Here is a 27,296-nt window from a genome sequence, read left to right as displayed (position 1 = left end):
AATAAACGTTTTGATATATATATATAATGCGAACACAGGACAACAGAGCAGCAGGCAGCGTTCGCAGCGTGTCTCAACCAGAGCAGCTCAGGCAATCTCGAGCTCGCGCTTCCCGGATGACTGGCGATGTGGCTAAAGCGCTGGGCATTCCTCTTCACTACAATCCTAACGTTGTTTTCGGGGATATGCATGACCTGCTTTTGGTTGATGTAGCCCATTTGTTATCTTGGAAGTGTTGAAGGGACAATAAAAATTAGTATAAAGTATTGTTTTAATGCGAAGCATTCTTGACGAGTTCAAGGCAGTTTTCTGTAACAGGTATCTGGCCGTTTTCGTGGGCCGATCCACAAGATAGTGCAGGCTAAAAATGCGGGTCGTTCCCGTGGGTATGTGCCAGTTGGCATGTACCGATTTTCAGTGAACCTCTTTGACGCCAACTTGGGTCACTGGAAAACGACACCTACGTAGTGTTTGGATAATGCAGTTGACTGTGAATTTATTTGTTTATCTTTATAGATGTACACTACAGGTGGCGACGCCATCCAGCTCCATATCCCCTTGACGTCGTGGATTTTGACACTGTCTACTCCGGGCTAGATAACTGCTCATAAATTATGAATGATTACATCGCGTTCGAAAGCAAGCAGGCAGGCCTCAGGGTGAAAACTTGTGCGGGAAGTTTTCCTGCATAAGCGTTACGGAATTGTGCGAAAATAGGAAGAAATATGTTACGTCACATTGATAACATCGGCACCGTGGTTTGGGCGCGAAATTAAAAAAAAAAAACTTGGCTTTCAATCCCCCCCCCCCCCCCCCCCCCCCTAATGACGAAGTCCTCCAAAGTATCGCAAACAGAGTTTTGAAAGAATAATTCCGCGAGATACTCATTTAGCTCATTAGCGTCCCTTTATCTGCCAGCTTGGTTTGACATTTACTCGTCGTGCACCTTGTGTCTGCGCTCTTTCTTTCACTGTTAATTAAAAGCACTGTCCGGACCATGCGTGCGACCTAGGCGCGGCCGGCGCCCCCGCTATCGGCGTGCCCGCGCAGCTGTGTCCGGGCGCCGGAGCGTGTCGCCATCGCCGGTGTGCGCCGTTCCGCGAAGGCTGTGCGCGCTCGCGCTCCGCTGCCGAGGCGCGCACTGCCTCGGCTTAGTTTGGTTTTCGGTACACTGCGTCGTAATGCAACTCCTGCTGCACATCGCCCTCCCTGCACCCCCGCCTATTTGCTGTACACTTTCTTTCTTTCCTTTCTTCTTTCCCACCGTGGCACACTGTGCAACCATCGTGTTGTGATTATCTCTTCAGCTCGGCTGGAGTCTTTCCTCAGGCCCTCAAGGGAGATCCGATCGGTGGTGATGTCTTACGGGACGGGCCGGGAAGATAATGAGGCGCGTGTCGCGACTCGAAGGTGAATTGTCGGTGCGAAGGTGAAGAATCGGTTTGGTTAGTATCAGAAAAGTTGCAAAAAGGATGAAACAGACCAGCCAAGGCTTTGAGAGAGGTTGCGGGGGCCGCCGAAGATTTGAAACCGAGGCTTGGATTCCTTGATCATCAAAAAGTGCGACTGAGCAGAGTGACAAACCATGCCGATTTCTAAACGCGCCGTAGATCAAATTTTGTGTTTTTTGTCCTTCAGTTACCAGCCGTAGGCCGCTGCCAGAGTGTTTGCGTCAATAATTTGGGTCGCGCGAGGCAGACATTGCTGTAAAGCTGCCCTTGCAGCGACTGTTGTGGACGTCACGGGTAAACTTTGTCCAAAGCAATGGTCTAGCCTGTTCGACGGTGGTCAAAAGTATACCGGGTCCACGGCCTGTGATCGAGAGATGACTCCCAGTCGTCCATGACAGATGAAGAATTCAGCAGCGAATGCTCCTCATTGGGAGCGTGTATATGTATATGCACCAGTGAACCACTTCGTTTCCTTTCCATCTCCTTTCCTCTCCATGCTATTAACTTACCCACCTTCACCTTTCTCACATCTTACCGTACAGTGAACCCTGCATGAGGTGGAGAAAGTGTTCGCAAGTTATAAAAATATATTCCAGTCTCTCATCTATAAAAGATTAGTTTCACCTTCTAAGTTGTGCGCGAGGAGGTTGGACGCCAGATGGCGTTACACTTTGGACCACTCATCTGAACGACTCACGGCATATAGACATGCTCGTCAGCAAGGGTTAAACATCCGTCATGGGTACACCGAAGCGCTCGGCCTATATATAATTATTCCACCGAAAAATCCAGAACATGAGCGCCTGCGAAAACATAACCCGCAGTAAACTAGACAGACGGCCTGAACCTGAAGGTAAAGTCACAGGCCTTCCCTAATGTCGAAGCCATAAAATTCCTTGGTCCCTAAATCCATGTCTAGTAACGTCAAACAGTGGACAAAACACGTAGGCCAGTCCAACAGCATGCAGAGCCATATGCATACTGATTCCACCTTGCTCAGTTCGGGTTACGCCTCTGGTCTGTTCCGGCTTCAAAGTGCAGCTGCGGCGCAACCGAACTGGGTGCGCTGTCACTGCATAGTGGAGACGGGAGCCTCACCCGGCGGGCAGGTGAGGCTCCCGCCACCTACTACATGTGGAACTGTCAGAGAGAGTGCGGACGGACCGCCAGTGCATTGTATAGTCAACTAGATAATCATTACAGTACAGTGTTTCCGAGGTGGGGATATGGGCATCCGACCGATATGCCTATACCGGACCAGTTCTAGGGCCGCCCTATTGAGTCCTCTTTTTCGACTCCCCTATAGGCCTGCGGGAATTTTTATTTAAAGTAAGTATAACCTAGAATTGCACGCATCAAGTTCGCCCAAAGGCCGTTCTCTGCGTCGTATACAGCAACGTAGCATTACTTCAGTATCCAGGAGTATAAAATATTCCGGACATGAAATGCTTTGCCGAGGGCGTTTTCGCCTGCGTAAATGCTAACCACCTTCTCTGTTCAGCGTAAAGGTGACGAGCACGCCAGGTCAGTGGCTGCGCTTCGCGCGCTCTCGCCGCCCTGGGCAGGTGGCATGCGAGCGCGCGCTGTTGTCGGGGAACAAGAGCGTGCTGTGCCCTTTAATATTCAGGCGTGCAGCGCCGACACCTCAGGGGGTCCCGTATACAGTCTTGTGGCTTCTGTCCCCACGGGCCTCTGTCGGAGCGCGTTCGTTGTTGACTGCGTTGGTGTGCGATAAGCGCCAAGTGCTGCATGAACGCACGTGAACACTTTGGCTTTGAACGCCTTTAGATCTGCGTGTGTCACTGAGATAAAGGGGGTGGGGGGGTCTCTTGGCAAGGTATATTAATATATTAAATACCTTTTGCATGGCCATTCTACTCCTTAGGGTGTGCTGCCGGCTTCTAGGTTGCATGGAAGGCACCGTATAGACGCGGATACATCAGGCCTTTGTGAAGCAGTGTACCTGGTTGCCGTATGAAATCGAGGGACGCGCATCTATAGGCATCACCGCCTCGACCGATTTTTTTTTTTTCTCCGAGACGCTTCGCCTAGGGAAAAGTGAACTTACTGAGCTTAGTCCGCCGGTGGTCGCAGCGTATACACACGTGTACCGCATTGCACGTGGTCAGTTGACGCCTGCGCACTTTGTCGGGTGTGGAACATGCGGTTGTTGTAGCAATCACGACCGGCAGCCCGAACCGCGTCTGGATTTGCGGCCTTCTTCGCTTTTGTAACTCCAAGTGTGGTTTGCTTCGCAGGGAAGCGCACCCAGGAGACGGTGTGCATCGCCGTGTGCCTTACACTGATGGGCTACAACCTGTCCCAGCTGCTGCTGTACTTTCAGGCGTCCCGCTGGAGCACCATCATCGCCGCCGCACGTAAGACGACTGTCCGCATGCACCCCGTCTATCTCGCCCTGGTTTACCATTTGAAAGGGACACTATATAAATGCAAAAAAAAAAAAAAGCAATCAGTTTAGTCTGGTAAAGTATTCTTTCAAAGACTCTGCTTTCGTTAATTTCAATATATTAGGGTGATTAGTATAGAATAAAAAATAAAGGTGAAAGTCCCATCTTTTTTTAATTTTGCGCCGAAACCCCATTCAGAGCCGATGCGTCGATGTGACGTCACAGATCCCAATGTATTTGTTAACGTATTTGGGGCGCGTTGGCTCAGTAAACGTTTCTGAAACTTGCCATATTCAATCTTTGGCTCCTTTAGATCACAGTATAGTCCTTTCTTACCGATAAGCAGTTAACTATAGGCTCTAGCAGACGCCGTCAAAATCCATGACGTGACAGAGCATGGGGCGGTGCAAAGTTGCGGAGTGCGAGCTTCGGAGTTGGAATGATTCCAGAATCGTTCCACATTCCAGGCCACGAAGCGTGTTCGTTATTGCGCAAAAAAGTAGCACATAACATTATTTTTAACACAAAGAGGGACGCAAAGAGGATTACTTATAACGCAGGCAAAGAGGGACGTATCATAAACAATTGTAGAGAAATCGTTTCATTTACTGGAATGGAATGCATGAGCTCAGCCCCTCCACGAATGGGACTGGTCCAACCCTCGCCATTCCGAGGAATTAAAAGGAGTGGAATTAGCGGGAATCGGCCATTCTCCGCAAATGGAGTGGAATGGAACTCCGCAACACTGCAGGTGCGGGAACTTCTCAAGGCGGCGTCGCTATATACCCGTCCTTTCTTTCTTGCGCCTTTTCTGGCTAACCAAGCCTTTTCTTGCGGTAGGAATGGCTCCTTTGGTATTGCTACTGAGGTGAGCTTATCTTTCTCTTACGCGTCCGTTTAAATTGCATTTCCACGTGCAGATTGGGAGTGCCGTGTACGGCAGGAGGAGGCCTTAATTCCTTGGTTACTTAAGCGCGGACAGGAGCGCGTTGCTGGCAGAGTAACACATTGACCGATGAAGCACTATAAGACAGCAACGGCGGAGCATTTTAATTAAGAATATTTAATTTGCTAGCAGAGTGATGTTAATAAAACGAATACACGCACGAAGCAATCCAAATGTTAACTCCGTGTTTGGCACTGTGTTCCTCTGCCATATGTAAAAGTTGTAAAAGGGAAAAAAAAAAAAAGCCAGTTATGAGTTAGATTTGAAGGTAAAGATGAAGTTATTTTCTATCTTTCGCTCAGAAAAAATATTAATGCAACCGCGATCATCAGTAACGTGAAACATTGGTCGTGAAAATGCATTTGAGAGTATTGATTTAAATCTCTGTAAAAGCGAGAAATCGTTGGGCATGCCACGCTCCGGCGGCTTTGTTGTAGCCGCCACATATCACTACTTTGATTTCACCGCGTAAATTGTTTCCAAAATAAGAAACAGAAAAAAAAAACTTGTGGAATGCTTTTTTTTTTTTTTTTGTACGTATTTTTTTCAGTGATGCGCGTGGTTTTCACGGAAAGCAGTGTTCCCGCCGCTTCCATATAGTACAGGCTATGGTACAGGCTACTTCGTACAGTCGTCGACAACTGTGCGACACTTGGGCGTCTTTTGCAATCGCTTCTTCGTTATTCCCCTCACATCCTTTCGAGGAAAACGCTTGCCAGCTCGCCGGTGCTAGTTGCGCGCTTTCGGGTGGAAGGATGTGTGTAACTGAACGAGGTAGATTAACCGAGCCCGCAGTCGAAGAACCGGTTTTCCATTGCTCCGGCGGTTTGTTTGTTTTCCCCTTCTTTTTTCTTTCTGTTTATTGCTGGGAGCTATAAATCTCTACTTCGACGAAAGCAAGTTTTCTCATTGTTCGTATAGCAGCTGCAGCTTTACTAAACTTTAATTCTAAGCCGTGCGAACGTCGTGGCACTGTGATAAACTGGCTAGCGTGAGCGAATTCAGTGCAGGGATTTGCAGAGCACGTGCATTTGAGCGCGACATCTGTGACCTTGAGTATTCTAGTTCACTAATAACCATGACGAAATGTTTTTATGGCGAAGCTGTTAAGGGGAGTGCCGCCGCCGATTTCGTGCTGCGGAGGGGCGTAGTTGATATTAATCAGGAACGAAACCTGCGTCGGAGTCCAATTTATTTTTTCGCTTTGAAGCGTCATTATCGATTAATATAAAATAAGTGACCTTGCGTACACCTCACACGAATAGACGATACCTTCTTTGCACGGCATTTTTTAACTTGTTTCTCGCGTCATGTTTTCCCGGCTCCACGTTGGAGGTAAGCTGAGTTTGTATACGGCTGCGTGGTGGCAAAGAGCAGCCAGCACTGCAACATGCGTGGGCGCCCCGAAGCGGCCAGGATGTCGTTGAGAACGCGCAGGCGGCGTCGGCGATGAATCATCGCTAAGAACAGCCAGCAGAGAGATTCCTAATACTTCCCACGAAGGGTGTGAGAACCTTCGATGTCTTTGATGTAGCAGTTGCTCAGATCAGCATACACCTGCTCCTTTTTTAAATACTTGTTGCTCCGCGTCGCTGTTCACTGACCTGCCTTCAGCATTTTGCGCAGACTCCTGAGCAGCAGGCTGTAAGGCTGCCACGCGGATGAAAGGTCGTTACCTCCCTTCGACATTAGCCATGCCTCTAGCACGGAACGAAAAAACAGACTGCTGAGTTAGAGTTCACTCGCTTGTGCGAATGCAAGCGCGAGTAATTGTTGCGTGCAGTGATCAGCTTTATCGTATAGCTATTGCACATTACTTGTTAATTTTTGAGACCGTATACCACACGCCTGTGTGTATATCGTTCACTTTTGGGTAAATTTAAGCCACTCCTTGGCTGAAAGAAGAATAAAAAACCTGCCATATATGACAGGGTCGTCTCCTGCGTGTCACTGATGTTCAGCTGGATCGCGAAATACATCGATTGCTTCAGCATGCACTTGCGAAGCGTGCTGGTCCCTTCGAAGAGAGAGAGAGAGAAGAGATGCCTGCGCGCTAAAGATTGGCAACTCTGCGGTTACTGAAGGACGAAGCGAATGTGTGCGTAACACATATTTTACTGAAAGAGAGGAAGCTAGTGTTCCCGTTAAGAATATGTCTGCCGTGTCGCAGATGTCCGAACCAAGTTGTGGACAAATTATTTTTGCCCGAATGGACTTATCAACGTGTACTGTGAACATGTGGCAATACTCCGATTGTGAAGAGGCCGCCCGTGATGGGTTAACAATTGTATTGTTATTGTCTGTGCCGGGGAACGGCCGGAAAGAACTGACAGTGGTTCGCGGGCTTTGTCTTCACAAGACTGACAAACAGAGGAGCGCTAGTAAGGCAGTAAACACAATACGCTCTATGCTATAGTCACAACGCGAAGCTGTCAGAATTGGCAAAAGTCTGGTAGCTGGGCTCATGCATGGCGCACGAGAATGCCCAGAATGACCTAAAAAAAGATTTACTGCAGTTGTAACCCCCCCCCCCCCCCCCGCTTTTTTTTTTTTTTTGCAAGCATTTTACGTGAAGGCACAGAGCCCCGCCCTCCGTGCTTACATGGTATACAACAATAGGTATTTGAAAACACTTTACTTTATGCGCTACAAATTATACACGGGCTTTCACAGAACAATGGCAAGTTGATAAAAAGTTACAACGTAATACGCCATTGAATATAGTATATGTATGCTGCATGTTCAACCCAAATGGTTATAAAAAAGTTACTTTATTGAGTAATAACGGGAACTGCGTGAAGTATAGCATCTGCCTTCCATGTTCAGTGCAGCAAAGCGGAGTGCACCAATTTTTTTGTATTAATGCGACAGCATTATATGGCTCATGAAGCGGAAAATCCGCCGGCGTGGCCGGAGATGCTACAAAAAGTCACATGTTCACAGAGACGCCCTGCCAGTCGATCGGTCCGGTGATTTCGGTGAGTTCTGTCGGGCGCGCCAATGGCCCACACCCAGAATTGGATTAAGGTGGATTAAAGTCGGTTAATGTGGATTACGGTGCGTGTATTAATGTTGGTACAAATTAGAGCAAGGTGGATTAATGTAGAGCTTTAATTTAAGGTGATAACTTTGAGAAGTCATTATGCTTTCGCATTCAAGTGGGGCACGTGTATTTGGTTTGTCTTGAACCGTTTGATATTTCCCCTCACCAAGGGACAGCTTGTAGTTGAGAAATGATAAGAGCTGCGTATTATATAGTATAGTCTATGGAAAACTTTACTGGTGGGTATGTTCAGATATAAGGACATTCACAAGGGGGTCCCCATATTTTTTCATTTTTTTTTTCAACGAATTTTTTGTCGTGATGGGCGGCCGTGTAGCGCGCACGCCAGGCTTGCTCCTCGGACGAAGTCCAAACGCCTTGAACTCTGGTGACAGAAGACCCCCGTTTTATTCTCGCTGCCCGTCTTACACTTCCAAACACAACATCACATGATCATCTCGCGACTCACCTTGCATACATATCCAAGCACAACATATAGCATGATCAATTACAGCCTATTAACTGTCGCCGCTCGCCGCGTTTATCACAGGTGGCGTGGCGCGTGACATATGAAAGAGCAATCCCAGCACAGTTTTTATATGACACAGCGAAATCCCTCCGTACATGCCAAACGAGCTTTATTTCTTTTCAGTACTCGCCTTGTTTAAGCATGAAAAAATCTTAACTGAGACAAGGTAGCAAGTGCGGCTTATAACGCAATTGCACGACGTTCGGCTTTGAGAAAGTCTTAAAAAGGAATGCAATTTCCTGTGTTTTCATCCATTATACCTGACTTACACAACTTTGTTAATAGAAGGGAAAAAAAAACTACATTGTTAGTACTAACCCGCAACATAAACAAAAAACTGGCAAATTTAGCTTTTGAATAAAAGGCTAAAAAAATTGTTCCCCCTCTCCTTTTTTTGGGAGGGGGGGGGGAAGGGGAAATTTTTTGTGTCATGTAACTGCTCGATTCTCTTATGGTTTTACAGTGAATAGCTTTCTGTGGCTCTTTCGGCTGTTTTCGTGGTTGATCGGTGGTCGGTCGGTGGTCGGACTGGCGGCAAGGTTTACGTTCGTTCGATCTCTCTCTCGTTCGCTCGCTTGTTCGTTCGGGCTATTCGCTTACATTGACAGTCATAGTCGATGGTTTCATCGCAATTTTTCTTTCCGTGTATTTAGTCTTATTTTTTCTGGTACCTCTATTTTTCATTTCGGCGGCAAACTTGGAGAAATCGCGAAACGTGGAAAATTTGCGTAACGCACGGGGATTAAAGAAAAACAATAATTTCCAATGGTGCTCTAATTTACTCTAATTATTTTGTCCTGAGTGCAAAAGAAAGCAATGAATAGGGACGCTGCTGTGTTCGGCGCCCCACGGTTTCTCAGCCACGGCCGGGTTAGAAGAGTCTCGGGCGCCCACTCCCCCCCCCCCCCCCCCCCGCGCGCGCGCACTCTTGGTCACGTGACCTCCAACATTGGGCGCGCAAGAAGACGACGCGCATCAAGCCACCATCCTTTTCGGCCCACCCTCGCATGCTCTTACCAATTGAGTTACTTCAGATCACTTTTGGGACCGCTGCTGTCGCGGTGCGCGGGCGCCTAATCACGTGGCGCATCTTTCGCGCGCTGCGAGTAAAGCGTGGAAAAAGTAATTACACAGGACAGCGCGGATGTAAACGATTGACTGGGTTGTTTTAGGACGCTATGACAGTTTCCCATTGGCATTCAGGCTCTGAAATTAAAAATTATAAAAAGTTTTTTGATTAATCTTCTGTAATTAGCCGGATAATTAGTGCACAGAAAGTATCCCTGGTTGCCGAGGAGGACAGATGACCAGACACCTTAGGTCTCATAATCGTATATTGTGCCAGTTTTTTTTTTTAACAGTTTGGTTAACGTTAGCTGGGACACCATGTATAACGGTTGTTCCACATAACGTAGCCAAACGTGAAAGATACGCAAATGCCACGTACCTGGACGGAACCAAGATAATGTTGTTTGCCGTCGCTTGGAGATACTCAGACTATTTTTTGCATGCCGCCAAATGAGACAATTAGCCTTAATTAATGATTCAACTTCTCTAATATTATAATAAGATGAAAAGTGTCTATGAGAAAATTGCAGAGCAACATGAAAAACTCCCGATCCAGCTTTCTCTTGCGTAATACGTGCTACTTAAAGTGTTTTTCCGAGCGTGAAAGAAGCCCGCGAATGCACGCAAAATTGCCGCGCGACTGGCCGCTCGCGTCATTTTGCGTGTATTCGAGGGATTCTCTCATGCATGGAAAAACTATTTTATGTACCACCTATTGAGCAATAAAATCTGGGTCGGAAGTTTTTCATGTTGCTCTACAATTTTCTCATTGACGCCATCGAATCCCAGCCGCGGCGGCCGCATTTCGGTGGAGGCGAAATGCAAAAAATGCCCGTGTGCTTGCGTTGTAGTGCACGCTAAAGAACTCTAGGTGGTCAAAATTAATCCGGAGCCCTCCACTACGGCGTGCCTCATAATCAGAACTGGTTTTGGCACGTAAAACCCCAGAAAGAATTGACGCTTTTCATCTAATTATAATGTTAGAGAAGTTGAATAATTAAGGCTAATTGTCTAATTTGGCGGAATGCAAAAAAATTGTCTGAGTATCTCCAAGCGACGGCCAACAACATTACCTTGGTTCTGTCCGGCTACGTAGTATTCGCATATTTTTAATGCTTGGCTCAAGTTACGTGGACAACCGGTATATATAGAGGAATTCACTTCATGCATTTAACTTTGCTATTGTTCTTTTGCTAGTAGAATAAGGTACTGAATGCTGCTCACTCTGAATGGTGCAGGCTTGCGTCGTCTGCATATAAAATATGCTTTGGTTCGCAACTAATAGTTATGTCGTTAAGTATAAGATAGTCAGTAATGCTGCCACTACATGCTTCCTTGCGGGACGCCATTTTTATAGTTTGAGAATTAGAGATGCGCTTTTATATTGCTGCGGATTCGCGACGAATTTTTAATATTTTAAGAGGGAGCGCTGCATCGATGCGGATGCAATATAGACTAGTTCTTATTCTTTTAGCAGCATTTTATGATTGAGGCGGTCGGACGCCTTTGAATAGTCTACACACACGCATACCTACCCCTTTGTTTGCGAATGCCTCTTTTTCTTGGTGTTAGTAGAACTGGCTCTGCGGGCTTCTTCGGAATAAAATACCACGATGGGTTCATTGACTGAAACTTCATTCAAAACTTCACGGGATTCATTGGTAAATTTTGATGCGATGAGCATTCTTTGGGACCTTCACTCACTTTTCGGTATATGTCCGATATAGGTACCTAACCTCTTTCACGCCAACGAGGTCCACTGGATAGACAACTTGGGCCACAGGATATATGTGCCACTGGGCCAGTTGGCCAGATAGACGAGCAGAACAAGAAGAGCAAATGAAAAAGTCGGCAACAGAAATTTGAAGAAGTCAGTTACAGAGAAGTGAAAAACAGTCGGCATCTAAAGCTGCCGAGTGTGCAGAAAGAAGTGGACAGAATTGGGACCAGAACTGGGACTTGGAAGGAACTGGGACCAGTGCATTGAGCGAGGAGCGTTCAGGATGCCTAAGTGCGTTCCTCCTATACCCCGCTCGCATCTAGGCACCCTATAGGAGCGTTAAGCTATACAGAAAAGTGAAGATCTCCGTAACAAAAAAAAAAAAAAAAAAAAATGAACTCGGCTACGCATGTGAAGAATTCGGCAATAGGATGTGTTGATATACATTGCTTTCAATGCTAATCGCATTAACGTCGACATTCATCGTGAGGTGGATTCTGCATGCATATACCGAAAATTTTTTCTAAGGTTTTTTGAAGTAAAACAAATCGCAAAACCGGAATTCGGCCTGTAGTTGGACATATCGATCGTTTTGGTCACGATCTTTAAGTAGAACACCCACCTAGCTATTTGCATGATTTTTTAGGGGGCACAGTTCATGCGAATAAAAGGTCATGCATGAAATGAGCTTGTCGATCGGTAATGCTAGAACCTCTTTTTACCGGGGCAACCAGGATGTAGTCGTTGCCCCGTGCTTTGCTGTTATTGAATGAGGAAAATATAGATATTGTTTTAGCTTGATCAGTAATTTCGAGGTAAATGTTTAGGTGTTTCTGTTTGTCGGGATAAATGAGGGCATTGCGGACCACTGTAAGAAATGTTAAATTGTTCTGCGAGTTCTGGTAGGCTGCTGCCTTGTGGCGGCTCGAGAGGATGGTGTGGGGTAAGTAATTATAACAGTACTGAAAGTTGGGCGAGTTGGTAGCTATTCATTATGAAACTGCAGGCGCGCACACAAGAAACGGGGACACAAAGCAAAGGTAACACACGGTGTTGCCTTTGTGTTGCCTTTGTGTTGCCAGGTAACACACAGTGTTATCTTTGTGTAGCCTTTGTATTGCCTTGCTTCCCCGTTTCTTGTGTGAGCGCTGCAGTTTCATAATGAGTAAGTAATTAAGTTTAATCCGTAAGCCTGTAATTCCATTATCAAATTTCCGACTGAACTGGTCGTGTAGAAAGCAGTGCTTTTAATTTCTGAGAATAGCGTTTAACTTAATTGCTTCGATATATTGTTGAAAAAAAAATCATCGGGTGATCCGGTTTTGTGAAAGAAACTTGTTTCGTTTTCTTTCTTTCTTTCTTTTTATTATTCTTGAGCATTCACCGTTAGTTCGATGTTTTCGACTTTCGTTGCAAGTTCGTGTAGTTTTCCGTCTTAACTGAAAGACAAAAGACGGCGCTTTTGAAGAAAGAAATGAACGATTCGCATGCTACACCTGCTGTGAAGGAAATGAGAAGCATAATCCCAACCTTCTTTTTCAAGACAAGCGCATAGCTACGGTTTAGAGTTACGCACGCGATATTCTTCGCCGTTGACAATCAAATAAATCGGGAGGTGGTCGTTGATATAACTGCACAGAACGAAATGACGTGAAGCATAGGCGGAAAGTTTTCATTTCATTTTCCGAAACCGACCCATATATATATATATATATATATATATATATATATATATATGTGTGTGTGTGTGTGTGTGTGTGTGTGTGTGTGTGTGTGTGTGTGTGTGTGTGTGTGTGTGTGTGTGTGTGTGTGTGTGTGTGTGTGTGTGTGTGTGTGTGTGTGTGTGTGTGTGTGTGTGGCGAACCACATCGCCAGCGCAGTTATGAAGAAGAGAAGACGACGACGAGGTTAGACGGAAGAATGTAGTAATAAATGGATTCTGCCTACGTACAGTACCCTACAATTATATATATACCCTCTGCTAACAATTTTCTATTTCTAGCTTTATGGCGAAGGCAATTATATCGACACTTCACGCAAATTGTCGCGGTTGTCGTCGCCGTGATGTTCCGCATTAAATCCAAAAGCCATATTGTCACGTAGTAGTGACGCTGAACAGTCGTAAAACTGTGTATGACGAAACCTATTCTTTATTGGGCGAACCTGTGCCCACAAAAGCAAGCTACGCTCGAAGCACAACGAAAGCGGCGAACACGGTCGACGATCGTCGAAATCTGCTCAGCGGCGAAACGCGTCGGCTTTTATACCTGAGTCATCGAAAGTTCCAGATTAATCCCTGATGCCCGCGGGTCTTCCAGAAAGTTCTAGACAATTCGCGTCGGTCATACAATCAGATAACATAAGCGTCGGTGAAAACAGGCAACGGAAAGAAGCATCGATAACGTTCTAGAAACTTCCGATACAGGCGCGTCCTGCGCCGAGCGATAACGTTTAATATTTGTTAGCCGGTGGAAAGCTGCCACCGGTGAAAGATAAACATGTATACGTGTCAATACCCTCCCCTTAAAAAACATCGTCCCGATGCTACAAACACGAAAGCGAAAACAAAACCACGCGTTCAGAAAGGGACAAAAATAACAAAGCAACAAAGGACCTATATAAGTTCGTCAGCGGGCGTAGAAAGGCTTAAGACGCACCACGTGGATGACTTCAGGTCGTGTGCGGCGCCGCTGTGATTGCGAAATACCGTCTGGGACGACCTCATAGTCCAGTGCGCCAATACGTCGGATGATCTTATATGGTCCGAAATAGCGACGTAAGAGTTTCTCGCTAAGTCCTCGTCGGCGTATCGGAGTCCAGACCCAAACACGGTCTCCGGGCTGGTACTCGACGTAGCGTCGTCGAAGATTGTAGTGTCGGCTGTCGGTTCTCCGCTGGTTCTTGATGCGCAGGCGGGCGAGCTGTCGACTTTCTTCGGCACGCTGCAAATAGGTGGCAACGTCGAGATTTTCTTCGTCGGAGACATCCGGTAGCATGGCGTCAAGCGTCGTTGCCGGTTTCCTTCCGTAGACCAGGTTGAACGGCGCCATGTGCGTTGTTTCTTGCATGGCCGTGTTGTAGGCGAAGGTCACGTACGGAAGGATGGCATCTCACGTCTTGTGTTTTACGTCGACGTACATTGCCAGCATGTCGGCTATGGTCTTATTTAGGCGCTCGGTGAGGCCATTCGTCTGCGGGTGGTAAGCGGTGGTCCGGCGATGGCTTGTCTGGCTGTAGCGCAGGATGGCTTGTGTTAGTTCAGCCGTGACGGCCGTACGTCTGTCGGTGATGAGGACTTCTGGGGCACCGTGACGCAGGAGGATGTTCTCAACGAAGAATCGGGTTACCTCGGCGGCACTGCCTTTGGGCAAGGCTTTTGTTTCGGCGTAGCGGGTGAGGTAGTCCGTAGCTACGACGATCCATTTATTCCCGGACGTCGACGTCGGAAAAGGTCCCAGTATAAGTCCATCCCGATCTGCTGGAATGGTCAGCGAGGTGGGTCGGTCGGCTGTAGAAGTCCGGCTGGCCTCGTCGGCGGTGTTTAGCGTCGCTGACAGTCTCGGCATGTCCTTACGTAATGGGCGACGTCGGCAGAGAGGCGAGGCCAGTAGTATTTTTCTTGTATCCTCGCGAGCGTACGGGAAAAACCGAGGTGTCCAGCCGTTGGGCTGTCATGGTAGCTGCTGCCGAGGTCGTGCCTTTTGTCCTCTTGGTCTTGTCGGGTAGGGGTTCGTACTCCGGTGGCAGGTTCAATAGCCTACGGCTAGCTCGCTGGTCGGGGTAGGTGTCGACGTCTTCTGGACGGTTTGGGCTTGGCTCACGGCTGGACGGGGGAGTCCGGTACAAGGACATAAAAGCACCTCCACCAGATGTCACGTAGTAGTGACGCTGAAGTAAACAGTCGTAAAACTGTGTATGACGAAACTTATTCTTTATTGGGCGAACCTGTGCCCACAAAAGCAAGCTGCGCTCGAAGCACAACGAAAGCGGCGAACACAGTCGGCTCGAAATCTGCTCAGCGGCGAAACGCGTCGGCTTTTATACCTGAGTCATCGAAAGTTCCAGATTAATCCATGATGCCCGCGGGTCTTCCAGAAAGTTCTAGACAATTCGCGTCGGTCATACAATCAGATAACATAAGCGTCGGTGAAAACAGGCAACGGAAAGAAGCATCGATAACGTTCTAGAAACTTCCGATACAGGCGCGTCCTGCGCCGAGCGATAACGTTTAACATTTGTTAGCCGGTGGAAAGCGGCCACCGGTGAAAGATAAACATGTATACGTGTCAATATACATGAGCTACCCATACCCTTTGGGTGCGAGAAAAAGCACGTAACAGTGAGCCGAAAAGGATGGCGCCTTGATGGGAAGTATTTTCCACGCGCTCAATATTCGGGTTAGTTGTAGGTCACATAATCAAACGCGAATGGGAAGGAGAGCAGGCGTCTTCTCCTCTAGCCCTGCCGTAGCTGTGAATGACTGCGCGGCTGACGCTTATGGGGCCCGCGTGCCATATCTAATTGTTGGTAATCATTGGTGGGTGCAATGATAAAGGGCGACCAGGGATGGCTGCTAACTTCGTGCGCGCTATCTTCCTTGCCAGGCTGTCTTTCTGCGCCCCTAGTGCTGCAGAGTTAAGAGGCAGAGGTCATCGCAGATCACTCACAGAGGCCGTCAGTAGTGGACATAAAAATAAGCAGATAATGATGATGAATAAAATTTTCAGAGTTGCGATGAATCGCGCGGCTATACGAACCGTTCGCCTCCGCTGCCGGCGTTCTTCATAATGCTTGCGTTGTGAAAGCGAGTGCCCGAGGTCATCCAGTGAGGTATTTACAGGTTTACATGGTCCGTGCTTACTATGTCCACTATGTTGACTATTTTAATTTTAGGTGAATGTTTACTACAATTTATATGGCCACTATAACTAACGTATAGACTCGTGTAAGGGCCACACTTTTCTGTCGCGATTTTGACGAGCCTTTCATGGGACCGGGCCATTTGACCTCATTTTTCCAACTACGAGTATGAAATCCGCCGTAAACCTCCGCGATCGCCTCCTCTCGACATCCAGTAGCGACGCGCGAAAGTACGCTGCGCGCGACAATTCGCTGTTGAGCCCGATCAGAATCAGTGCACGGAACGCGATTGCTTCTCGGTTGGATGTCCTTTTTTTTTTTTTTTAATGTTGGCTGTCAAGTTATGGGTGCGGCGTTTACACGGGTGCGATCCTTACACCGATTTACACGGTAACAATTCGTGTGTCTTCTACTTCGCTATCACTAATACTGCTTCGCCTTCCCGGCCAAACTGCACTCTTTTTTATTTTTTTAGTACTTTGAGGCCGAGTATAAGCGCTGCTGCGCATGAATTCTAGACTTCTATTTATTCTGATTTTGAGCGAATCCGGCTTGACATCATTGCGGTTACTGAGTGAATTCTGTACAAGGTGTTTCAGCGAACAGTTTCCAAAATTTTTAAAGGTGACCTGTGGCAGATGGTACAATTCTAGTTCATGAGCTCGTCTACTCGAAGAGGCGGGCATTATTACTTGCACAAAAAAATTGAAATGCATAATCGACTAATTGAAAAATTAACCAATTAAGTTTTTAGCTAATTACCTTATGGCCCATGTTGCAATTTACAAATTCTAGCCGTGGAGTGCGGATCCACTTTGAACTAAATCTCAGGCTGACACCAGTGTCGAGATAATTCTCTAACTGTGCGGAGAAATACATTGGCGTGCCAGTCACTTTCTCAACAAAACATCGTTTTATGTATCAAAGCACAAAAGTATGAAAAGAACAAATTATGGGATTTTACGTGTCAAAACCACGATCTGATTACGAGGCACGCCGTAGTGGAGGACTCTGGAATAATTTAGACCACCTGGGGTTCTTTAACGTGCACCTAAATCTAAGTATACGGGTGTTCTAGCATTTCGCCCCATCGAAATGCAGCCGCCGTGGCCGTGATTTGATCCCGCGACCTCGTGCTTGGCAGCCCAACACCATAGCCACTAAACAACCACGGCGGGTAAGTGCAAAAGTAACTGGAACGCCAATACATGTCTCCGCAATGTTCGGGAATTAATATCTCGAAACTGGTGCCATCCTGAGAATTAGTTTCTAGTGCATCCGCCTTGCGAATTCCACAGCTAGAATTTGTAAATTGCAACACGGGCCATAAATTAATATATTAAAAAAGCCGGCAGATCCCATGCCCTGTTGGAATCGATGTTATGCGAAGCAGTGTGCGGGGAGCCTAACAAGTTAACGAAACGACCATGAGAGCACCAAGACGTAGGCGGCTCTTTCATGACCTACATGACATGCATGTCACGACATTCATGTCATGAGTCCTCAGGAGTCCCTTTAGCTACACCTAAGAGACCTTAGGGCGAAAGCCTTAGTCATACTCGCGACTATGACTTCTACCAACATCCTATAGTGTTTCCTTCACTTAGTACCCACCACCGAACCCATTTCAGTGTTTTTCAGTGTTCATGATTTTTTCGCTGAGTGTCATTTTTGCTGAGTCATGCTCATGACTACGATTTCTATCATCATCCTTTAGTGTTTCCTTCACTTAGTGCCCATGTCCGAACCCATTCCAGTGGTTTTTGAGTGTTAATCTTCTTTCGCCGAGTCATTGTCATTTTTGCTTAGTCATGCTCATGACTATTACTTCTACCAGCATCCTGGTACTTGGTACCAGGATGCTGGTTCCGTCACTTAGTACCCACGTCCAAACCCATTTGAGTGGTTTTTGAGTGCTAAACTTTTTCGCTAGGTCATTGTCATGACCTACATGACACGCATGTCATGACATTTTTGTCATGACCTATCACTTATGTTCGTCATACACTCCTGTCATAATATTTCAATTTTGGTACCTACCAAGTTAACGAAACGACCATGAGAGAGCAAACGTAGGCCTGGCTGTTTCATGACCTACATAACACGCATGTCATGATATTCTTGTCATGACATATCATTTAAGTTCGTCATATACTCTTGTCATATTATGCCAATTTTGGTACATAACAAGTTAAAAAGAATTATCGGGTTTTACGTGCCAAAACCAGGATCTGATTATGAGGCACGCCGTAGTGGAGGACTGGAATAATTTCGACCACCTGGGGTTCTTTAACGTGCACCTAAATCTAAGTACACGGGTGTTTTCGCATTGCGCCCCCATCGAAACGCGGCCGCCGTGTACATAACAAGTTAACGAAACGACCATGAGAACACGTACAGTCGCAGGCGGCTAGATAGATAGATAGATAGATAGATAGATAGATAGATAGATAGATAGATAGATAGATAGATAGATAGATAGATAGATAGATAGATAGATAGATAGATAGATAGATAGATAGATAGATAGATAGATAGATAGGATAGATAGATAGATAGATAGATAGATAGATAGATAGATAGATAGATAGATAGATATAGATAGATAGATATAGATAGATATAGATAGATAGATATAGATAGATATAGATAGATAGATATAGATAGATAGATAGATAGATAGATACGGTCAAAGTAGCAAATGTTCGCCAAGAAATGCTTCGCATTTAAAACCTAATTGGTGATTTTTTAATTAGACGATTATGCATTTCAATTTTTTGTGCAAGTAATGTCCACCTCTTCGAGTAGACCAGCTCATGAACTAGAATTGCGCTATCTGTCACAGGCAACCTTTAAAAATTTTTTTGAAAGTGTTTGCTGAAACACCCCGTATTTATGGCCTCTGCATGCAAGAGGCGATGTTTACATCCCTAATGTGTAAATGTTGTAAATAATTAGAAGAGCTTTTTTTTTTCTTTTATTTTGTCGCCAGTCGTTAGCATTGCCTACTGGAAAGAGAATCAATATTGAGACACATATCACTCACGTGCTTTTCACACGCAGTTGCTAGAAGACTCTGCCGAAGGGGTCACTGAAGTCTGCTGGTTCTTTTCAGGGTAAAAAAAAAAAAAAAGAAAAAAAAAGCACGCAAAGTAATTTGAAGTGAGGTGAACATACATCAACATATTCATTCTCTAGGTATAGCCTATCCATTTAGTTGGCTACCTCCTTCTCTTTAAAAAATATAATAAACTTTGTCCTTTGGATATATTTAAATATATTGTGTCTGTGCGTGGTGTTCTCAGCGGAAATTTTTAGAAAATGTTAAAGTGACAAAACACGGATGAGGTAGCCGCCGCTGGTGCTTCTAGTGCGCTTGTCCCCCTATTGTCAGGATTTGCCGAAATAAAGCGAAAGTATAAATTAAAAGCCGGGCACGTCCGCGCCAACAATGGTGCTGTAAGCTTTTAGCCACAACAAAAGTGAAAATGTGGAGGCAAGGCAAGAGAATCCTCAAATTATGTGGGTAACAGAACTCCGGTAATGACATTTTAGGGGCGGGGGGTAGGCTACGGATCTCCGGCGGGGGGGGGGGGGGGGGGGCTCAGACAACCCCCCCCCCCCCCCCGCTCCGGAGATCCGTAGATCCGGCTCATTTCTATACGAAATAATACCATGCATAAAGTTAGCACGGAAACCCGTATGGGGGAAAAAAGTATTCATATACACGGGCATGTTCTTACGCGGGTATGTTCGATTACCGCTGCACCGAGTTGCTCGCGCGTTTCGGACAAAACTCGATTCGCGACTCCGCAAGCACAGCTGACATGGATAAACTTATCGGTCATGCTTGGCGCATACTGCATTCTTCTTTATTTAGTTTCATGTACAGGAGATAGCGAATTAGGACACTCGACCGGTGTTTTTCGAAGCGTATGGAATGCGCATCGCTGCGTACAGAGCTTTTGGTAGCAGCTATTGCTTTCTGGTGGTGAGTCTTATAGATTGTGTCAAAATAACACCATAAAATAATAAATTGCATCCTAAACATAGTGGACGTACGCCTGCTAGGCAGAGAAGTCTCAGTAGTTCGCGGGAAATGTCTGATTCGTCGAGGGAATTGGTGCTCTGGAAAAATTGTCGACAATCTCTATAAGGTGAACAAGAACTGAGTATAAGTCTCTGTCGTTAGATTGCCAGTTTCGGTTCCTGCATTTGCGGAAAATATCGAAAAGCAGCAAAAAAAATTTAAGCTGTTGTTCGGCATCCTGGCGCGGGCTCACAGTCTGGTTCCTAAAGCAGTTACTCGGTAGCACCGCAAGGCAGAAAAGGAGAGCGAAAGAAAGACTTCCGAAATGAAAGTTCACAAATATTTAGCATAGATACTTAATACTTATAGCTGCTACTTAACGAATATTTCCGGCACCAAGTTGATGTGTAGACGCATGGGCCCTGAGAGTTGGCTTTTTATATGTATCACATATTCATGCGTCAATTTATGCGTCAATTTATATCATTATATGATGCGAATTGACGTCTGACCCAAACTTGTCGCGGTACTCTTGGTCGTTAATATTGTTATGAGCCAAATGCACCTATCCTGCGGACGATATAGAAGTGGCATAGCAGACGAGAAAGAGGACGAGCTGTATCCCGGGTCCGCTATATCGTTGTTGTTGTGGTGTCACTCGCTGTCACTTGTAAATATTGTATATAAACCCTTTTTGACATCTCCCCGTAGCAATATCTTACTTTTATTGCGACAGCAGTTATATGGACACTCCAGCCGATATTTCGCCGGCTTGATGTTCCCTACGAAGACCAAGATCCTATCGCGCCCGCGCGCCGTTTGCTGTGGGTGCGAGGTAAAGCGTGCGAGGGTGAGCCGAGAAGGATGGTGGCTTGATGTGCGCTAAATGTAGCAGGTCACGTGATGAAGCGCGCGTTAGGGTGGGGGGAGTGCAGGTGAGCGTACGTCTCTTTCGCTAGCCCGACCGTGGCTGCGCCTGCAGCTGTCAGCGCGACTGAGCGCATGTGCGGCCTACGCGCCGTATCTTGGAGGCAATCTGCGGCGGTTATGGATGGCTGGTGGCTTCGTGCGCACTGTGTTCCCTGTGAAGCGATAAGCATGCTCGAAGCGTTTGCTTCCCGCTACCGGCGCTCTTCATCACGCCAGCGTTGTGACCCGCCGCCGTAGCTTGGTAGCTATGACGTTGCGCTTAATGAGGTCGAGGTCGCGGGTTCCATCACGGCCGCGGCGGCCACATTTCAAGGGGCGCGAAATGCAAAACCGCTCGTATACTTAGACTTAGGTGTACGTTAAAGAACCCCAGGTGATCAGAATTCGGAGCGTGCCTCATAGTCACATCGTAGTTTTGGCATGTAAAACCCCACAGTTTATTTTTAACGCCATCGTTGTGACAGCGAGTGTTCGTTTCGTGGTCATCGAGTGAGAGCTGTTCATGTTTGCCTGTGTGCGCGTGACATCATGCTTGTTCATTTAATTAGTAAGCGAATGTTTACTGTAATTTATGCGACCGATAAAACTGCGAACCTTATTTTGTTTAATTGTCTAATACTTTGCTATTGCTATCAGTGTTTCACCTTTTGAGCGAAACAATGACTTTTTAACGCGACAGCGTTAAAGGCCCCGTGTCGCAGAAAATCGGGCGTCGGCGTTGGTGTCGGTCTCAGCGTCCGCGGTTAAGAAAATCATCCCGAACCACCCCGACTATGCAGGCCCTCCGCGTGGCGGAGGGCCTGTATAGTCGGGGTGGTTCAGTCACTAATCTAATCAAGGTTCAGTCACTAAACTAATCAAGTTTCTCAAAGCAAAACGCGTCTTAAAAATCGTAAAGTACGACGTAACCACAACCTGCAGACGTGATAGCGTCGCATTATAATTTGAATATACGAGAAAACATAATTCTCTTAGACGGAAACTCCACAAGCCCCTTTTCCAGCATTTCTACCACTCATACAGCGGCGCGCCGCGATTTGCGCCTTGCAAAAATACCATCCAGATGGCGCTCGCCTCTTCGGCAGCCTAAGGTCCCTGTATTTTTCGAAGAAACATAATTCTCTTAGACGGAAACTCCACAAGCCCCTTTTCCAGCATTTCTACCACTCATACAGCGGCGCGCCGCGATTTGTGCCTTGCAAAAATACCATCCAGATGGCGCTCGCCTCTTCGGCAGCCTAAGGTCCCTGTATTTTTCGAAGAAACATAATTCTCTTAGACGGAAACTCCACAAGCCCCTTTTCCAGCATTTCTACCACTCATACAGCGGCGCGCCGCGATTTGCGCCTTGCAAAAATACCATCCAGATGGCGCTCGCCTCTTCGGCAGCCTAAGGTCCCTGTATTTTTCGAAGTTAGCGCAAACTCCTCCGCTCCGCGCCGTTTCCTCCTCGCCCCTCCCTCTCGGCCGCCATTAGTGAGCGAAGCGCGCGGCTGCTACCGCCCGCTTCATTTCGTATCGCATGCGGCGCGTTGAAGCGCTTGCTTGAAAGGCGGCTGTTCTGGGCGCATTTTCACAAGGCTGTTCGTACGTAAGATATCTACGTGAGATATGTAGTACCTTCAATTATTAGTAGAATCTGCGTCGCTCAGATGAGGCAACCGAAAGGTAGAACAAGTTAAACGCAATCCTAAGCAGTCTTTACTACAGCTGATTGTTTCTCGGAATCGAATGGTGTTCTGTTTACCTGACGCATTTACAAAAACAAAGAGCTACATCAAACTATGCACACACAACACGGCGGAGACATTTACGTGCTAAATATCCTCAACGTGCTTTCTTTTATTTCCAAAATGCATATGGGCAGCTTCGCATTTGTTTCATTTTATAGCTGCACCAAATTTTAAAAAATTGCCTGTGGCAGATAGCACAATTATAATTCTTGATCTAAACTACTCGATGAGGCGGCCATTACTTCCGCAAGAAATCGCTTCCGCACAAAATCGCTCTCATGCGGTCTGGGCTTAAAGGCGAACCTTTAAGCCCAAACCGCATGAGAGCGATTTTGTGCGCGACGGCGACGAGCGACGTATTCAAGCGACGAAACGGGCCGTCGCGCGAACAGATCGCTCGTTCTTGTCGCTCGATCGCTCGGTTAGCTCGGTACTCTAGCTCGGTTCTGGAAATCTAGAATTCGTCGCTCGTCGCCCGGAAGTGCTATGAGCGACTAGCCAATAGCGCGAAGCCGGAACTGGATATACATCAGTCAAGTACTACCGATTGTCGCGCGGAAAGAGAAAAACGACTAAATTTTGATACGTGCAAGTATAAGAACGTAGTGCAAGACCTTTGGAAATGTTTGTGCTGCTCTTTACACTAAAACACATCAACTTAATAAACATAGCCTGTGTTAATGAAACACGCGTCACGCCAGTTTCGGCGAGTATTTGCTGTCCTCATACCGGCAACACCGGGGAGACGTCGCTCAATGTCGTCGCTCGTCTCGTCGCTTGCATGCGGTGCGGTACGACTTGTAGGCGACGAGCGAACGCGACAGCCATCTCCATCGCGTCGCTTGTCGCTGTCGCGCGCAAGATCGTGTCAATGCGGTTTATACTTAAGCGTCCTCCAATTTTTGTTATCTGTGTCTGATAACTGCTTATTGTAGGACGACCTCCGAGATTCATATCTTCTTTCTGTGACATACTTTAAGTCTACTCGATAATGTTCTATTCCCCCCCGCTCTCGAGAGCCAGCGCTCGCTCACGTCGCCTAATGGTCGGACTGTTGTTACGCAACCCTGCATGTTGCAAGTGTCGTGTAAAGCGCTGTCGCGTCCTCCGAGGTGCACTGACCCCTTGCCGTTTTCACTCATGCAGAGCTCAAAATCTTGCCGTTCAGTCACGCTGTACGCCGCTCGTTGGTCACGCTGCGCTTGTGTACAGCTCATGCGTGGCCTGCGAACAACGATCGTTGTGAGGTTAGCTGCTGCATGATTGCCATGATCCGTTTTCTTTTTTTTTTTTTTTTTTTTTCCTGCGCTGACGTGCTTTTTAGCTATAAGTGGAAGCCTTTATAAGGCCGGTGCTGGCCGAACACACAAAGGCTCGCGTCATTGGAATTCGGATCTCGATGGCGACTAATTTCTCCTCATAAGGTCGAACACATATCGAATAGTTGCAAACATTACGCAGGTGTTTCGACTTAGTTTTCGAATTTTGTTAGTTGCCGTAATGTTGTGTTAGGAATATCTTCGTTGAAGCGAAATTTGGAAATGGTTTAACAGCAGACAGACTTTAGCCTTAAGGAATTAAGTCATTCCTGTCGGCATACGTTTGTTTCAGCACATCGAGTTCACTGTGACCTCTGCGATGAGAAAGCAAACGGCGGAAATGAGTTTTCACACATTTGCAAGAAGTGAAAACTACACTAAGAGCAGCGCATGCAAGTTTATAGCGTTGTATTAGTCTGCACATTCATGAAGATCTACTTCGTCGACATACTGTTCAGCACTAGCTGTGCCGATGATATTCTAAAGAAAACTTGAGCAGCTTTAGTTTCGTACATTGTTTTTCATTATGTGATATTGCAAAGCTTCTGGCAACCTGAAGAACCCGTAAACATAGGTGGGCGAGGGGGAGGTAGGTGGTCACAAGGCGATGTTGTATATTCTTGGTAGGTCTCGTTGCACTAGAGTTCAAGAAGCACTGAGCTAATGGACAGTCCCATGGTGCACCTAAATAATCTCAGTGGCGACTTTTTGCCGCAACGACGTTATTGCGGTGACCATGTTAGCAACGCCTTGGAGCTGTCTTGGTATCCTTACCATGTCAGCTCATGGTTGGCGCCTAATGTCGAAAAAGTTCATTTTCGTATAGCGAAGCGACTTACTTGGGCGAAACGATTAAGCGACGTCAACAAGCCAGGCGCCATACTGAATCCTGAAAAGATAGGGGCTTTATCTGGTTACTTCGTTCGCTGCTCAGCAAAAGAACTACTACAATGTTTCGTACTTTTTGCATCACAATGCATACGTTTCGTAGAGTACTTTGCTGACGGTATTGCCCGGTAACAATCTTGCCCTGAAACGATTCTGACGATTTTGTACAAACGTACTGTGTCATTAGGGTGGGTCCTTCTGATCGTTAAGTAACACATCTAAGCGCTCCGCGTGAAGCGTGTAGTGAATTAGTGTTTTAGAAATGTACAGGTCCCGCATTTTTAGCTATATCGCGCGAGAGCGCTATAATATGGTCTTACGTCGTCCTGAAGGGAACATCGCATTAGACGACTCTTGCACAGGAGAGTGCTTAGTGCGCTTGAGAGTACTTCTGCCGGTCTCGCTGATTATCGCCGCTTAAAGGCGCTAAAATGGCGCGTGGTTGTTTACATCGCTACCGATCGCAGCGGCGCCGCTCCCGTGAGTTTTCAGCCGCCCTGTTTAAAGCCCCTCCATCCAACTGCCATCGCCGCTGTTGCTTCGGCGAAAACGTCTATCGACGACGACACAAATCAGCACGGCGGCCGCAGCCCGGCATGCCCGACTGTATAGTGCTTGCAGTAAAATTTTTGTAGCGAAATACCTGTTCAATGAAAAGTGCCTAATAGACGGCAATACATTTTGTATATCTCATAATTTTCGTAACATTTTTTTCTTAGTAGATACCCAAGCGTGCCTTTACAAACTTTGTTCAGTTTTATCGCACAATCTTGATTTTAACAATTTATATATTTTTATGACATACATCTCGTTAATAAAACTTTTATGCGTGAAAAGTGCATTCATTTTGCTTTCTGTTCATGTATTACGTTAAATATTGAGTGCAGTAGTTCCTTTAGAAAGAAACATCTGCTGTAACATACAAAAAACACATATTTTCCCCATGGTAGGGAAAGAGCTAAATTGTGGCGCGAATGTTTTACTGTAGCTTTACCCTACGCATCTACAAAATTTGTCTAAACCGTTAAAGCCCCTCCATCCACGCGCCACCGCCGCTTTTTGCACCATCGGCGAAAACGTGTATGGAGGGCCTTTAGAGTGACCAAAACAAGAAGCCGCATTCGCTTGCATCAAAAAGAAATGAAGTTCTGGATGTCATCGATTAACGTTGGCTTACTTTAACGAAAGTGAGCTCAGTGATCTGCACACTGCTACTGCTACTTCTGCTACTGCAAAAAATTTCCCCGTGTTTTCTCGTCGCACGTCGCCAGCTTTTCTGAGTCGCCGTTCTTCCGAACATGAGTATCTTGTTCGGGCCTGTGGGAATTTTCGGCTCTACACGTTTACGGTTGCCACTCTGCCGTCGCAACAGATTACATAGCGCTGGTGTATGATTTTGTACGTCGAAACACTTGACCTCTAAATTGACGCGCTAGTCACTATACAGTCCCGAGTGTAGACCTCACGATCGTTCATAGGATTTGGGCAGTCCGCCAGGGCGCTGAATTCTTGCCCTGCTTCCTTGTGCCGGCAGCAATCTGGGGAGGTTTCAACACTCACGCTTGGAATCTGAAATTTGCGCGTGTAATCTATTCTCATTCTCTTTACTGTGACATATCCGGCCAGCCGCCGTCGTATTTGAGGAAACTGCAACTACCCTACGGCGTGAACAGTGGCTTTCTTCTGCCAAATTGTTTTCTCGGACCAGTAGCGCATCCAGGATCTCTGCCAGGGGTGGTGCCAGGGTGGTGGGGGGGAGTAAGCACTTTGCATAATATGCAATTTCCTTGCTTTAGCCTCAGGAATCCAACAGTAAATAAAATGTCTAATGATTATAATAACGACACCAAGGATGACGATGTTTATTTCTTCAGCGTTGTAGTCAAAGTAACTTAAGAGTCAATGAATAAATACAAGACAGTGGTAGTGTTTTTGTTAATCCGGAAAATTCGACCTCGAGCCACCGCCTGAATTGTAATGACAATGTGAACAGAGCGCTGAAGGTACACGTTGGACTGGTGGGGCTGGACGGGTGGGGGGGTTTACAACAACCGACCCCCCCCCCCCCCCCCCCCCCTGTCCTCGTCGGTGCGCCACTGTGTCGGACGTCCTTGTGTCTGGTTGCCCGCGGTACCACTGTAGCCTGGCCTGGCTACTCTGCATGACACGGCAGTTTGGGAAGCCTTGACCGACCTATATGCAAGACTCTCGAAGCGTTTTGTTGGTACAGCGTGCAGCACTGTGTGAAGGCCTGCTTAACGTTTTATCGACCTTGGCAGTTTCGTAAGGCAGCTTGCGTAGTCGATCCGCCTACAGTTTCGGACTCGAATTGCGCATTTGAGGTCGTCGGCTTGGACAAGCTTAAATAAGC

General features: G+C 46.7%; 1 protein-coding gene across 1 annotated transcript in view; it reads left to right on the top strand.

The window, feature by feature from the left end:
• LOC119435984 (plasmanylethanolamine desaturase-like) overlaps positions 1-27,296 on the top strand; it is a 128,549-nt gene that overhangs the window by 52,670 nt on the left and 48,583 nt on the right. Inside the window, exon 2 of the mRNA XM_037702702.2 lies at positions 3,710-3,829. Coding sequence (XP_037558630.1) covers positions 3,710-3,829 — 120 coding nt within the window. The remainder of the gene's footprint in view (positions 1-3,709; positions 3,830-27,296) is intronic.

This window comes from Dermacentor silvarum, chromosome 1 (assembly GCF_013339745.2).
Source record: "Dermacentor silvarum isolate Dsil-2018 chromosome 1, BIME_Dsil_1.4, whole genome shotgun sequence".
Classification (NCBI taxonomy): domain Eukaryota; kingdom Metazoa; phylum Arthropoda; class Arachnida; order Ixodida; family Ixodidae; genus Dermacentor; species Dermacentor silvarum.
The sequence above is the reverse complement of the archived record's forward strand: the minus strand, read 5'-3'. Positions and strand labels throughout refer to the sequence as shown.